This window comes from Lucilia sericata, unplaced genomic scaffold (assembly GCF_015586225.1).
Source record: "Lucilia sericata isolate MDLA Ls3-8-SP2 unplaced genomic scaffold, ASM1558622v1 Contig000096F_arrow, whole genome shotgun sequence".
NCBI classification, from domain to species: domain Eukaryota; kingdom Metazoa; phylum Arthropoda; class Insecta; order Diptera; family Calliphoridae; genus Lucilia; species Lucilia sericata.
The window spans coordinates 165139-178448 of NW_023994128.1; the positions used below are offsets into that span (position 1 = coordinate 165139).

The following is a 13310-nucleotide window of genomic DNA, read 5'->3' on the forward strand; positions in this document are numbered from 1 at the left end:
AACGTAAAAAATTTTAAAGTAGATATTTTGTAAGACTTTTATTACTAACAGATAAATAATAAACATGATTTATGGGAAAAATAAGGAAACATATAGTTCTATTGTATATTAAAAAATCAAACTGTGCATAAAACAAATTAAGGAAAATTGATAAAGTAAAACTGAAACTCGATAATTCACATAAAATATAACATAGAAATAAAAATACAGAAAAAGTGGTTAAAAAATTATTAGAAATTTGTTTAAATTATTGGAAATTTGTTTAACATATTAATTTAAAAAATGAAAAACACAAAAAAATTTAATGACTACAATTAAATATAATCAGTTTTTAATGCGCAAATCAATTGCTTCGCCACCTTCTAAGTCCAAATCTGCAGGAGTATCATTCAGCTCCAACAATTCACCATCAAAACTGTAAATGGTTATAATAAATTTGGTTTATTTATATTAAATATATTAATTTTATATTTATTTGTAATTATGATTTACCTTAATTTTAAATGATCTAGTGCAATCTTTAATTCTTCTGCACATTTTATATATAAAATACGAAATTTATCAGTCTTCATTATATCAATTTGTAAGGGACGCTTCCATTTATCAGACTGAATTTTAAGAGTGATTTTATTGGCATCGCGTTTTTTAGCGGCTGCTGTTACAGCTCCTGGTGAGTTGAAACGATTCTTGAGTACACGACCATCTATAAGATAGTTGATTATTTGTTATAATTTTGATTTCATTTTTTCGCTTTTACTGGCAGTCATCAACTATTGCTTTTACTGGCAGTCATCAACTATTGCTTTTACATTTTTTTTTAATTTCGCACAAAATAAAACATAACACTAGTTTCACCAAAAAAAAACAAACGCCAATTTTGTAAATTAACAAACACAAAGTAATTTTAAAACGCAAACAAAAAACCCTTAATTTTATTAAAAGCTATGTACATTGAAAACAATTCTGCAGCAAAAAAGAAAAAGTTCATATCATTTAAAAAATATGATATTTTTTAAAAGTGTTTTGCTATTTGAATTTTTTCCACAGAATTGGGACTAAATACTAAATCAAGTCAAATTCCTACTAATACTAAATAAAAAATTTTCAGCTTACTAAACTACATCGTGATAAAGTAATATTCGGAAATAATATAAATATCAAATTTTTAAATTTCATCTTAAATGTTTTTAATTTAATTTTTAGAAATAAAATCCCCGATTTCAGCCGTTAATTGTGACCAAAAGACAAACATGTAACTCAATAGATTCCATTATATAAAAGGAAAATTACAAACGGAATCATAAACATATATATAATTTTCTCAGGAAATTGTAGGGTATAAAAATGATTACAAAAAATTCTATCAACAAAAGTCATGCATAATTTACACTTTTAATTTAAGATGAAAATAATTAAATTAAAAATATCACTCACCAATAAAATGGAAAATTTTGTAATTTATCGAATCGGGTGTATCATCCGCCATAATAATACGATCATTAAGATTGAAAACTATATTCTCAACGGAAATATTCTCACGTTCAGCCAATTGTGTGAATATAATCGAAAACTTTTGATATTTACGTAATTTAAATGACTCCAGTTTGCCCTTCCAATTAACTTTGATATTAAGTTCCGGATTGTCCTCATCAAATGATATATCCAATGATGCATTAGTCGATCCCTTATTTACACTGGAATTTATAGTAAATTCTTCTTGATTTTTCTTTTTACTACGTGTAGTACGCGCTGTTTCTTCTGTATCCGAGTCTAATTCAATGAAACCCTCTACACGGGGCATAGGACTGGAAACTAAATCTATATAATCAACTTGTGTACTACGAGCAGCAATTTCGGCAACATATTGACGACGTGCACGCATGACACGTTGACGACCACGACGACCCTGTTGCAGAAAACGTTCCATTATTGTTAGAGTGGATGTAGTGGCGTTATCGGACTCCTCTTCATGTGTGGACACTTCATTTGAGGAGGTGTTTGATAGTCCATTTGAAATTTCTGAAATATCTGTTGTGTTATTCGATAGATCTGATGTACTTGCGTTGTTTGCTCTTCTTCTTCCTCTGCCACGACCTCGACCTCTTCCTTTACCTCCTCTCCCTCTGCCCTTGGACGATGATGGTTCAATATTTTCCAATATTGTTTCTGTAATTTTTTTGCTCAAATCCAAAGATCTTCTTGTTCTCCTACCAACTGGCTGTTCATCTACTTGTTTACTTAAATTCTCCAACAAAGGCAAAGTTGGTGACAGAGAGCCATCAGTTGATGTGGAACTTCTACGGGACTTTTCATTTTTCTTTGATTTTTTATCTGGTGTTGTGTTTTTTTCCTTGAGCCGCTGTCTTTTTGTTGGACTCTTTTGCACATTATTATTTACCAGGGAATCAAAATCAAAGTCATCATTATCTAAACCTAAGCTATCATTGAGTTCAGCACTTTTGGTCGACTCCAGAGTTTTGAGTTGATCCAGGAAATTTGCTAATGAATAATATTTGCAATAAATAATTTTGACTTTTAATAATTTTTTTGCATTGCTTACTTTTTCTTAGATCATCCAAATTTTTAAATATATTAAACTCTTCCGTCATTTTTATATTTTATAAGGAGTTCATATATTTATCCAAATATCAACGAAAATAAGATATTTTCGCAAAAAAGTAGCGCAATGTTTAAAAAATAAAGCATAACAAAACTTGACGCGCACAAATAAGATGATATAGTAAACACAGCTGGCAATTGTTTACAACTTTTTCATATGTCAAACTTCATATAAAAAAACTAATTTTATTTTGTCAAACTCTATATATAAAAAGTAAAGAAATGTATTTCTCCCTAATGCCACCCCTTACAAATTAGTCCTTAAAATGGTGACATGTTCAAGCCTGCTCAAAGCTCATGGTTGCAAAAATGTGCAACAAATTTTGTATACATTTTAAATTAGCGCCAAATGTAGATTGCAAATCGCTAGATATAAAGAATATAAAATGTAATTTTTTTGCCTATTTTATTTTTTAAGTTCAAAATATTACTAATAAATTTAGTTTTTCTGCAATTAGGGTGGAAATTAAACAAATTTATTCCTGTTTCCCATCCCTGTTGAACACAAATGTCGTTACTAAAATTATCAACTATGGTTCTCTTCTCATGTTGTCAATCTTAAAATTCTGTACTGTTTATAACGCCAAAATATTCTATAAATCGCTATATTTTTCAACAAAAATCACTACATTACCATTACTGTTCGCGAGAAAAAAGATTTCATCAAGCTGCACTTATAAGGTGAAGTCAATTCAACAGCTGATCACTCATTTTTTTATTTGAGGTAGATACAACTGTCAAAGTACACCATTAATAGTTGCCACAATCTGAAAAAATATGTACAACTATCTAGGGATTCATTATATTTTTAGGACAAAAAAATAATAAATAAATTTTATATTCATTTTAATCCGTAGTAAATTTATGCGAAATACTCAAAAATTGCACAAACTATTTGTCTTAAATATGCAACTATTTTATCAATTATAGGGAACTTTATACTGATAAAAATAATATGTATATAATTTGTATTTTTGCTACTACTTACAATTTTGTAATCTAATACTAATTTTTATTATTTTAATTGATAATTTATTTACTTTTTAATAAGTAAATAATAAATAATATTCTAACCCCCTTATTCACAAACAAAATTTGTATTTTATAAAAGGTTTATAAAACAAAATTTCCATACAAAATACCGTATAAAATAAAAATTTTGTTTGTGAATAATTTTTCAATTCATGTATAATTTTTAATAAATGTTATCTTATAATACATATGTATTTACTTTACATGAAGAGATTTTTGGGCATGTGGGATTGTCTTTTTGTAAGGTAAATTAAAAAAAACACGGTGGCAACATTTAAATTTTTTGACAGAAGTATCTACTTTTGTTGTTTTTGTAGAATTGACTTCACCTTATAAGTGTACCCTGGATTTCATTTTATTATTTTTACAGCTGCGACTTTCATCGAGAAGTCGCAATTTTTGGAAAAATCTGGTGAAAAAATAAATAAAATCTAAAAAAATTACTCAATTTCTTTAAAAAATGTTTTAAAATAACTAATAAAAGTTTTAACAAATAAAAAACTTGTGTCTAAAACGTGTAAATACATTTTGCAAACGCATTAGTGACGTTTAACAAAATAGAAGAGCAAAATTAATGGTGTCTCTTTGGACGAATTGCAGCACTAACACGCATACACTACGTCGTTCGAGAAGAAAAGTCATTGGACCTCATATGTAGAGTTTTTCCTTCATTTTTTTGGACGACACCACGAAATTTTCGCATATACATACTTATATATTAAATATATAAGACAATAATTAGCGAGTTTTAATTAAGCATATTGCATATTTCATAAAAGTTTAATTAAATTAAAGTTATAATGACCTCTATAGTTGAAGTTATACAACATTATCAACGTAGCATTGATAGCAGTCAAGACAATGAGGCCAGGGTAAGTTTTAACTAATTAAAGAGTTGATAAATAAATAAAATTCCAGACCGCAAACAGTACTAAATCTAGTAAACATAATGTATAGAAATTGCAGTGATTTTAAGAAATAATTAAATTTTCCCAAATATTACATTATTTCGCATTAATTTTCGATTTATTTATTTAATTATACCATTAGTGCATTAGTTAACATTAGTGCAGGCCGATATCTATTTGTGTCGTCCATAAAAATAAAATTACAAAGAGCACAGATAAATAATAACCAATCATTTTAAACAACAACATATTTAAATAAAATGTATACAACAACAATTTTGTTGTCAGTCATATATACATATATGTATGTACTAACAGATGTTATTCTCTTTTCTCTAGTTATTGTTGCATTTTGTTATTTATTTCTAAAATACAGAACAGTGAAAAATAGTAGCAAAAATGTGTAATTGAAAATAAAAAAAAAAAGTATACGAGATCTGCCAAAAAGTAATTTTTAGAAAGCATATATACAAAGGTATATAAAAATAACTTGTCTCCATGCAATTCAAAATACCCAAATAGGTAGTGATTTATATTATTCTTCAAAAGTAGAGGTGACTAGACAGATGTATCTTAAAATCTATAAAGGCTTTTCTGCCGCCACAGAGATAGTTGATAATCTAACATTTGACATCGTACATATGTATCATGTTAAAGGTTCTCATATTTTAACGGATCTGGCAGGTTAATTTATAGTTAACTAGCTATACCCAGTGTGCTTTGCTACCCTAAAAGCAATATAAATAAAAAAATCTTCTTAATAATTTTAAAGATTCTAACTGTGATGTTTTTTAGAGATAAAATTTTTCCGAACGTTAATTAAGATTTTAATGTAATCGATGGCAAATTTAAAAAAAATCTAATATTTTCCCAGATATACGAAATTTTGTATTTAATTCATATATGGTGTGCCAAGACCCCATTGAAAGTCCGCCCGTTATTCTCTAAATGTTCACATGTATGTCAAAGATCTTCATGTAGAATTTGAATATTCAAGCTCTAATAGTTTCTCAGATATACGAATTTTTCTATTTAATTCATATGGGAACTCACAACCCCCAGATGAAAGTCCGCCCTTTTTTTCTTCAAAATGTTCATATGTCTAATAAAGTTCTACTTGCTAAATTTGAAGAATCTTGTTCTATTAGTTTACCTGATAAGCGAAATTTTGTATTTAATTCATATGTGAGATGCCAAGCTCCCCATTGAAAGTCCGCCCATTATTCTCTGAATGCTCACATGAATGTCAAAGTTCTTCAATTAAAATTTGAAGATTCTAGCTCTAACAGTTTCTCACATATACGAATTTTTCTGTTTAATTTATATGGGGGCTCCAAGCCCACCCATGACGAAAGTCCGCTCTTTTTTCTCCAATATGTTCAGATGAATCAGAGATGGGGGTAGTGCACAAAATATTTAGTTAAATCAATATTTCACTAGCACTAAATATTATTTCAATAAATATATTTTTCACTAATTTTCACCAGCTTAGTGGTTGGTAGTGAAGCTTATATTTTTAGCACTAATAGTTTTTAGTGATCATTTTATTTTTTTAACTATAACTCAATTGAGTGAATCTATAATGGACCCTACATAAGCAGTTACTCCAATAACATACTTCATGCTTTAAAAAGAAAACTGTTCCAGTAGAACGATTATATTCTTTTAAAGGAATGCTGGACTCTCCTCGGAGAAATATATTAATGTATCTCGATTGCCACTTCAGCTGCGTTGCCAGTTGCCAAAAGGTTGTTGTTACTGGATGTTTTTATTCAGCAATAGCTTGGAAACTTTGTAAATAATGAAAGTTTTATTCATTGACTTGAATGAATTCATGACTTGAACCATTTCTAGACTGAACTATTAACTTAAACTTTCAATTTAGGGAAACATTTCTCCTTTGAAAAAAAATAGTGCAGGAATATTTTTTGAACTAATAATTTAGTTCAAAAAAAATGTTTCACTGTAAAAACAAATATTTTAACTATTTATAAAATATTTTTAGTTAAAATTTTTAAATATCACTATCACTATTGTTGAGTGAGGCTTATATTTTTCAATTCATAACTAAACTTAAATAAAAGTAGTGAATAATTTTGAACTACCACTAATAATTAGTGATAGTTAAAAATTAGTGCACTACCCCCATCTCTGAGATGAATATTTAAGTTCTTAGTGCAAAATTTGAAGAATTTAGTTCAATTAGTTTCCCAGATAAACTAATTTTTGTATTGTATTAATATGAGAGTTGCTGCTCCCCTCGTGGATAGTCCGCCAATTTATTTCCCAAAATGTTTACATGGATTTTAAAGTTACTCATGCGAATTTTTAATATTCTAACTGTAATAGTTTCTAAGGTAAACGAATTTTTGTATTTAATTTATATGCGAGATGCCACGCCCCCTAATGCTAAGCCGCCCACTTTTTGTCTTAAATAATTATATTGATACTAAAATTGCTCCGACAAAATTTGAAGACTCTAGCTGTTATATTATCTCAGATATACTAATTCAATATATTCTTAATATGGGCGTGGCACGTCGCCCACTTGAAATTTCAACATAAAAAGTAGCCTATAGTTCCTTCCAGACATACAGGAAGAAACTGTGAAAATTTCAGGAAAATCGGTCCAGCCGTTTAGCAGTCTATAAAGCACAAACAAACAAACATACAAACACACTTTCATTTTTATATATATAGATAAAAAATACACTTGCCTCAATTACTAGAACTACCTACCTTTCATATGATTTATTTTCTCTTTTTAATTTCAGTTACTTCACTGTATCAACAAACTCTACAAATTGCCCATTAAAGTTGAACATCTGCAAGAGACTGGTGTAGGTAAAACTGTTAACTCATTAAGAAAGTTTAATGGTGAAATAGGCGTTGCAGCTAAAACTCTGGTTACAAAATGGAAAGCAATGGTAGCGGCCGAAGAAGAACCCATGGACACTACTTCACAGACAAACGAGAGTGAAACGCATAACGATTCTAATGGTGATGATGGTGGCACAACACCACACGATGAAGAAGATGATGAAAATCATAATCGTAATAACACCAATCAGCAATATGAACACAGCAAGAAACATCATCGTAGTGAAGAGAAAAAAGACAGACACAAAGACAGACACAAGGATCGTAGTAGTAGCAGCAGTAATGGACAGAAGGAACATAGCAAACAGTCTTCATCTCATAATAGTGAGAAATCATCAAAAAACTCTAATGAACATCATAAATCATCATCGTCTTCGAAAGACAAAGATAGTCATCATAAAAGCAGCAGTAGCAGTCATAAGGATAAGGAGAGAGAAAAAGAGAAGACCGATCATAAAAGTAGTAGAGATAAAGATAAGCATAAAGAGCGAGATCATGATAAGGAAAAAGAACGTAACGACAAAAAACGTGAAGAAAAATCTAAAACGGATAAAGAACACAAATCGGAATCACCCAGTAACACACATTCATCTCAACACAAAAGCAGTAGTCATTCAAGCAGTTCTAAATCTAAGCATGAGGACAAACACAGTCAATCCTCGTCAAAGGATAAAGAACGCTCGGATAAACATAAAAGTTCTTCAAAAGATAAAGTACGAACAAAAGATGTAAGTAATTTGTTCGTTTTATGATTTTTAATTTTATTTAACACATTCTTCTATAAAATTGAAGGAAAAGTCTTCATCTCAATCATCCTCTTCAAAAGATAAAAATGAACACAAATCCTCTTCAACACCATCTACCTCTAAATCCTCAACCAAAGATCCCGACAGTGCCGAACGCAAAAGACGCCACAATTCCGATAATGATTCTAACGACTTTAAATCTCCACAACCTAAAGTGGCAAAAGTACATAAATCATCATCGTCAACCTCAACACCAGCCTCTAAAGCGGAAACTTCACCACCCCTGCAGGCGGCAGAAGAAGAAGTAGCAGATGATAGTTTTGATTCATCGATGGGTGCCAATTTTGATGATGTCTTGGGCATGTTGAATATGCCGGTCAAGAAGAGCAAAAAGTCAACGAAATCACCCTCTACACCCGCCAGCGGCAGTAGTACAGCTAAAAAGGAAACTACCACACCGCATAGGCCAACAGCAAGTAGCAGTAGTAGTAGTGGGAGTACTGTTGCTAACAAAGTAAATGGTACAAGAATAGCATTTACTTCCAATTCCTCATCATCATACTCAACGCCAAGTACTTCAAAAGCCAGTGCAATGGTAAGTTAAACTAAATTATTTAAACATTTAGATAAAAATCATGAGGTGTAACATTTCTTTCACAGAAACCGGATTTACTGGCACCATCTGCAAAATTAGAACCTTTAGATCCTAGCATTGCCTTAGAATTGCCCACAATATCCACCAATTATAAGCCCATGCCGCTTAATCAAACTGTTATGGATTGTGTGTTTAATAACTCTGCTGCCTCATCCAGACCTGTGCGCACCCTTACCGATGCCGAAGCTATAACTCATGGTATTTCATCAAAAACAATGAGGTACTTTATTATATGATTCATTCGAGTGTAGTGGTTTCATTTATTTCACAATTTTTTTTTTTTTAATTGTCAGAACAAAAATTTATTCTGGTGTTCGTACTGGACAAACATTTCAAGTACCCAGTCTATTTGACATGTGCATAAGAATATTGCAAAAGAATATTGATGGTAATTTGCATAGTAATATTGGTAAATTGTTCTTATATTAAATTCTATATTATAAATACAGCATTGGAGTACACTGGTGGTGTGCCCTTTGAAGTTCTTAAGCCGGTCTTGGAACGCGCTTCACCTCAACAGTTGTATGTTTTCGAAGAATATAATCCCTATCTAATGGAAGACAGTGATGTTTTATGGCAACAACATGTTTCACGTAACTATCGTACAAAGAAACGTCTTGAAAATGAATCGTGGAGAGAAATGTACATTGTAAGTACGAAAGAAAATTATTCAATTACGAGAAAAAATTTAATCTAGTTATCTTAATTAATGTTACCAGCGTTGTCAAGAAGAAGACGAACGTAGACTAAGTGTTCTAAAGGATTCTATAAAAGCATCCCAAAAGATAGCAGCAGCTCCTGTGCGAAAAACACAATTAGCGTTCGTAGATTCAATGGTTAAGCCCCCACGTAATATTCAGAAAAGACAAGAACAATTCGGAACAAAATCTAAAATGGTGGCCACACCAGCGGCACGTGTAGCTTCACTTTCTAGTGTAACACCTAATGCAGCTAAAACTGGAGATCAAAGGCTTAGAGTGGCACCCACTGTTAGAGATCATGCTCAAGTCTGTAAGTATTAAAACATAAAAAACAAAATATTTACAAAATTAATGTTAAAATTATGTTACTTTTGAAAATTTTCAGCTTCATCTATTCGTAACAAAAAAGCTCCCCTTATGCAAAAGACCCTACAATTTATACGGGGTCGTCATAAGCGTTAAATAATGGACGTTTTTAAATTAATGTTCTTTTAAGTCTCATTTTTATTATAAACATTATATAGACATTTATTTAAAAATGTCTATAAAACAAATAGCAACATGATAATTTAGTAATATTAAAATATTTATAGCGTGATATTTGCCTATTTTTCAAAAAAAAAAAAAAAACCCTTAAAATCTCTAAAATACTTTAAAATTGACACTTGTTTGTTATGAAAACTGTTCGAAATAGTAAATCACTTTATATTTTTGTTCCTTTTTCAACTCTAACCCCATAAAGATTATTTTCTTTACTTACTCTTAGTTATTAATTAAATTTATTTATTTTATATAATTTTTGTCTTCTTTAATTAGCTAAAGATACCACAAACAAATAAACATCACTTTTTTCTAATTTATTTTTTCTAATAGGTCTTTGTGTAGAGTTAATTAATAAGAAATCAAATCTTTGCTCATAACATAATTGATACTCTTTGTGTTTTTAATATCTTAAGATTTTCAATATTCTATTAACAGTTTTTTTTCAATAATTTACAGTTTTAAATGGGCTGTGCATAAAAATAGAATTTACATGTTAATTCCATTTTTGTTTCATTGTCGTTAAATACTGCTCTTTTTTTAATCATAAATTAAAATAGAATTTACTTTGTAAATGCAATTAGATTTTATTAAATTTCAAAATTTGTGTTATAAATTCAAATCAAAACTCATTCATATATACAGTCAGATTAAATAGAGTTAAAGTCTCAATTGTTTAGAATTGTGCAAAAAAAAAAAATAATTACAAATAAAATACAAAAAAGATTATTTAAATAGAAAACAAATTATAACAAAAAGTAGTTTAATTATTTTATTGGGGGGTAAAAGATTAGCCCCAATTTTAATTCGAAAGTAAAACATACGAATTTATGAATTAAGCAGTGCAAATTTTATATCTTAAAAGTACAAAAAAAATATTTCTTTTCTATTCCATAATAGCTGAAAGCGACCTAGCATGTTCATTATCATTTAGTAAAAAAGGTCCCAAATAAATCAATAAAAATTTGATCAAACAAAATCGAAAATTTTTTAAATTTTCAATTTCTTTTTAATTTTTATTTAAATTGCAGAAAAATACAAAAACAAACAATAATCGTAATATAAAAACACACACTTTAAAACACTTTCTAACTTCAAAGTTATACAAACTCAAATAGACTTCTCTAAGCATCCAAGACCCCACCACTAACATCTTTGCCAGGAGAGTTTTGTTCGATTTCTAAACCATTCAACATATCCAATAATTCCGCATCTGTAATTTCTATCTTCTGTGGCATGGTAACACTAATATTGTTATTCTCAGCTACATTCTTAGTTGGTGTGTTTGTGGACATTGATTCACCCATAATTTCCTTAAGCTCCTTCTCCAATTCATCTTCATCGGCCAGCGAACCCAATGATTCATCCAAGTTGGCATTAGATAAAGTATCTTGTATCTCTCTATACGAATCCATGGTTTCGCGTACATCTGAGACAATTTCATCGACATTATCATATTTGAGATTGGATTCATCGAGAGCATTTTGAAGGGCTTTCGAGCCAAATTTGTAGGCATCCAATATAACGCCATTCAACTTGGCTTCATGAACATTTGACAGTAGTGTTTCTATGTTGTGCAAAGCTAAGCTGCGACGTTCTGTAAATGTTGATAATGTATAAATAAGTGTAAGTAGCTATAAACATTTTTAATTTCCAAAATTACCATGATTTTTCTCCAATAAATGTTTTTTACGCAAATAGGTTTTGGCCAGTAGCCTTTTGTTTTCCTTAATATATTGCCGTGCCTTATTTTCATTATCTTTAATTTCCATTTCGATGTCATCGATTTGTTTAACTAAAGTCGTTTTTGTTACTTGTAAATTATGGATGGCATGATCGTTTTGGGTAATATTTACATCAGGGTCCTCCTTCGCTACAATTTGAAGAAAGTCGAATATGAAAAATTACTATGTTTTTTAACACAGATTTTATAAGGATATACATATATGTATTCAGATTTTTACCAAGCATTTACTGATTTGAAATAAAGTCTATAGAAACCAATATATACATAGATTATTTGGAATTGCCGGTTATCCAATTAACGTTTAAAACAGCAATGTATACTTACATGGTATCTTTACCAAATGAATTTGCAATTCATTTGTATTTGTCTTGTATTCCAAACCAATTTTCCTTTGAACATTTAAAGTATGAAGACAAATACGCAAACATTCCTCTGATATATTCAAAGAAGGACAAAGTTCTTTACACAAATTGTCATAGTGATGAAGTGTACCCAAGTAGGGAGGCTGTAGCAATACATTCAACAACTCCGAGCAATATTGCTAAAAAGAAAAACTAAACAATTTAAGGATTGTTGAAACTACCATGTTAATTTAAGACTTACCCTAATAACCTCCATATGTATAAACTGTATTAAGCCCATTTGTGCTGCATCCAAAGCACCAAGTTTCTCTTTAATTTTATCGAAACCCCAAGATAATGGCTTCTTTACAAAACTATTTACCGCCCAGCCGGACCAACTATTTTCCGGATCATATTCATAGTCTTTGCGTAAACGTATTAGTTTTTGTCTTTGCATTTCAACCAATACAGCATCTAGGCAACAGGGCACTCGTTGGCCTTTAGTGAAATTGCTCTGTAATTCCTGTTTACAGAAATTGGCTTTACCCTTAAAAAGACAATACTCTCGTATAGTGTCTTGCCAAAATTTCATTTTTGAGTCGTAATTTTCCGGATTAACACTACGGTCGCGAAATGGAGCCAATAGCACTTGGACACGGGCATCATCTTGCCAGCAATTTGGATAAGGGTATGGTTCGTTTGATTTCGTGTTTTTTATTGGAGTTGTTTGAGTAGACATTGTGTAAAGATTGTTTTTGTTCCTTGAAGCCTTTTGGTGAAAATATTTTTTTGTTTTGTTTTGATTTTTTTCTTCTGCAGTGATACGACACAAGTTTGTTAGGGATGGAACAATATTTGTATAGAGATGTGTCAAATTTGATAGGCATTTTGTATGTATAATTACAATTGCAACGATTAGCGACACACATCACTACATACAGTAAACAAATAATGCTTTTGGCTGTTTTGCTTAAAATTTAATGTGCAGAATGTTTGAATATATTTTTTAATTTAAATGAAAAATATTTGGAATAAATTAAAATTATATACTATGGTTTCATTTTTATATTTTCATATTCATAATCAAATTTATATTTTTTTTAAAGTTTATAAAACAAGATTCCCATTAAAATTTTATTTA

The 13310-nt window shown here is 29.9% G+C and overlaps 3 protein-coding genes across 3 annotated transcripts; 1 reads left to right on the forward strand and 2 right to left on the reverse strand.

Moving 5' to 3' along the window:
- Window positions 1-68: 68 nt before the first annotated feature.
- LOC119599914 (uncharacterized protein CG4449) lies at window positions 69-2797 on the reverse strand. Its single transcript, XM_037949857.1, has 4 exons — window positions 2561-2797; window positions 1435-2499; window positions 493-703; window positions 69-415 (listed from the first exon to the last, which is right to left on the reverse strand). The coding sequence occupies exons 1-4, from the start codon at window positions 2607-2609 to the stop codon at window positions 325-327; spliced, it is 1416 nt and encodes a 471-aa protein (XP_037805785.1). The 5' UTR covers window positions 2610-2797; the 3' UTR covers window positions 69-324.
- A 1194-nt stretch (window positions 2798-3991) lies between these two features.
- LOC119599907 (transcription elongation factor B polypeptide 3) lies at window positions 3992-10768 on the forward strand. Its single transcript, XM_037949848.1, has 8 exons — window positions 3992-4523; window positions 7334-8167; window positions 8232-8780; window positions 8846-9060; window positions 9134-9228; window positions 9290-9489; window positions 9560-9851; window positions 9927-10768. Exons 1-8 carry the CDS (start codon window positions 4452-4454, stop codon window positions 10001-10003), a joined length of 2334 nt encoding a protein of 777 aa, XP_037805776.1. The 5' UTR covers window positions 3992-4451; the 3' UTR covers window positions 10004-10768.
- Window positions 10769-11045: 277 nt separating this feature from the next.
- Window positions 11046-12979, reverse strand: LOC119599908 (charged multivesicular body protein 7). Its single transcript, XM_037949849.1, has 4 exons — window positions 12432-12979; window positions 12153-12369; window positions 11745-11954; window positions 11046-11678 (listed from the first exon to the last, which is right to left on the reverse strand). Exons 1-4 carry the CDS (start codon window positions 12906-12908, stop codon window positions 11206-11208), a joined length of 1377 nt encoding a protein of 458 aa, XP_037805777.1. The 5' UTR covers window positions 12909-12979; the 3' UTR covers window positions 11046-11205.
- Between the last annotated feature and the right edge of the window lie 331 nt (window positions 12980-13310).

What these genes read in the sequence shown, in the direction of transcription:
- LOC119599914 (XM_037949857.1), bottom strand. Translation starts at nt 2,609, where the DNA reads ATGACGGAAGAGTTTAATATATTTAAAAATTTGGATGATCTAAGAAAA. An exon ending in CAAAATTTTCCATTTTATTG is followed by an intron (nt 704 to 1,434) that starts GTGAGTGATATT and finishes ACTATCTTATAG; the next exon opens with ATGGTCGTGTACTCAAGAAT. An exon ending in CTAGATCATTTAAAATTAAG is followed by an intron (nt 416 to 492) that starts GTAAATCATAAT and finishes AACCATTTACAG; the next exon opens with TTTTGATGGTGAATTGTTGG.
- LOC119599907 (XM_037949848.1), top strand. Translation starts at nt 4,452, where the DNA reads ATGACCTCTATAGTTGAAGTTATACAACATTATCAACGTAGCATTGAT. An exon ending in ATAAAGTACGAACAAAAGAT is followed by an intron (nt 8,168 to 8,231) that starts GTAAGTAATTTG and finishes ATAAAATTGAAG; the next exon opens with GAAAAGTCTTCATCTCAATC. An exon ending in ATTTCATCAAAAACAATGAG is followed by an intron (nt 9,061 to 9,133) that starts GTACTTTATTAT and finishes TTTAATTGTCAG; the next exon opens with AACAAAAATTTATTCTGGTG.
- LOC119599908 (XM_037949849.1), bottom strand. Translation starts at nt 12,908, where the DNA reads ATGTCTACTCAAACAACTCCAATAAAAAACACGAAATCAAACGAACCA. An exon ending in TACATATGGAGGTTATTAGG is followed by an intron (nt 12,370 to 12,431) that starts GTAAGTCTTAAA and finishes TTTTCTTTTTAG; the next exon opens with CAATATTGCTCGGAGTTGTT. An exon ending in TCATTTGGTAAAGATACCAT is followed by an intron (nt 11,955 to 12,152) that starts GTAAGTATACAT and finishes TTCAAATTGTAG; the next exon opens with CGAAGGAGGACCCTGATGTA.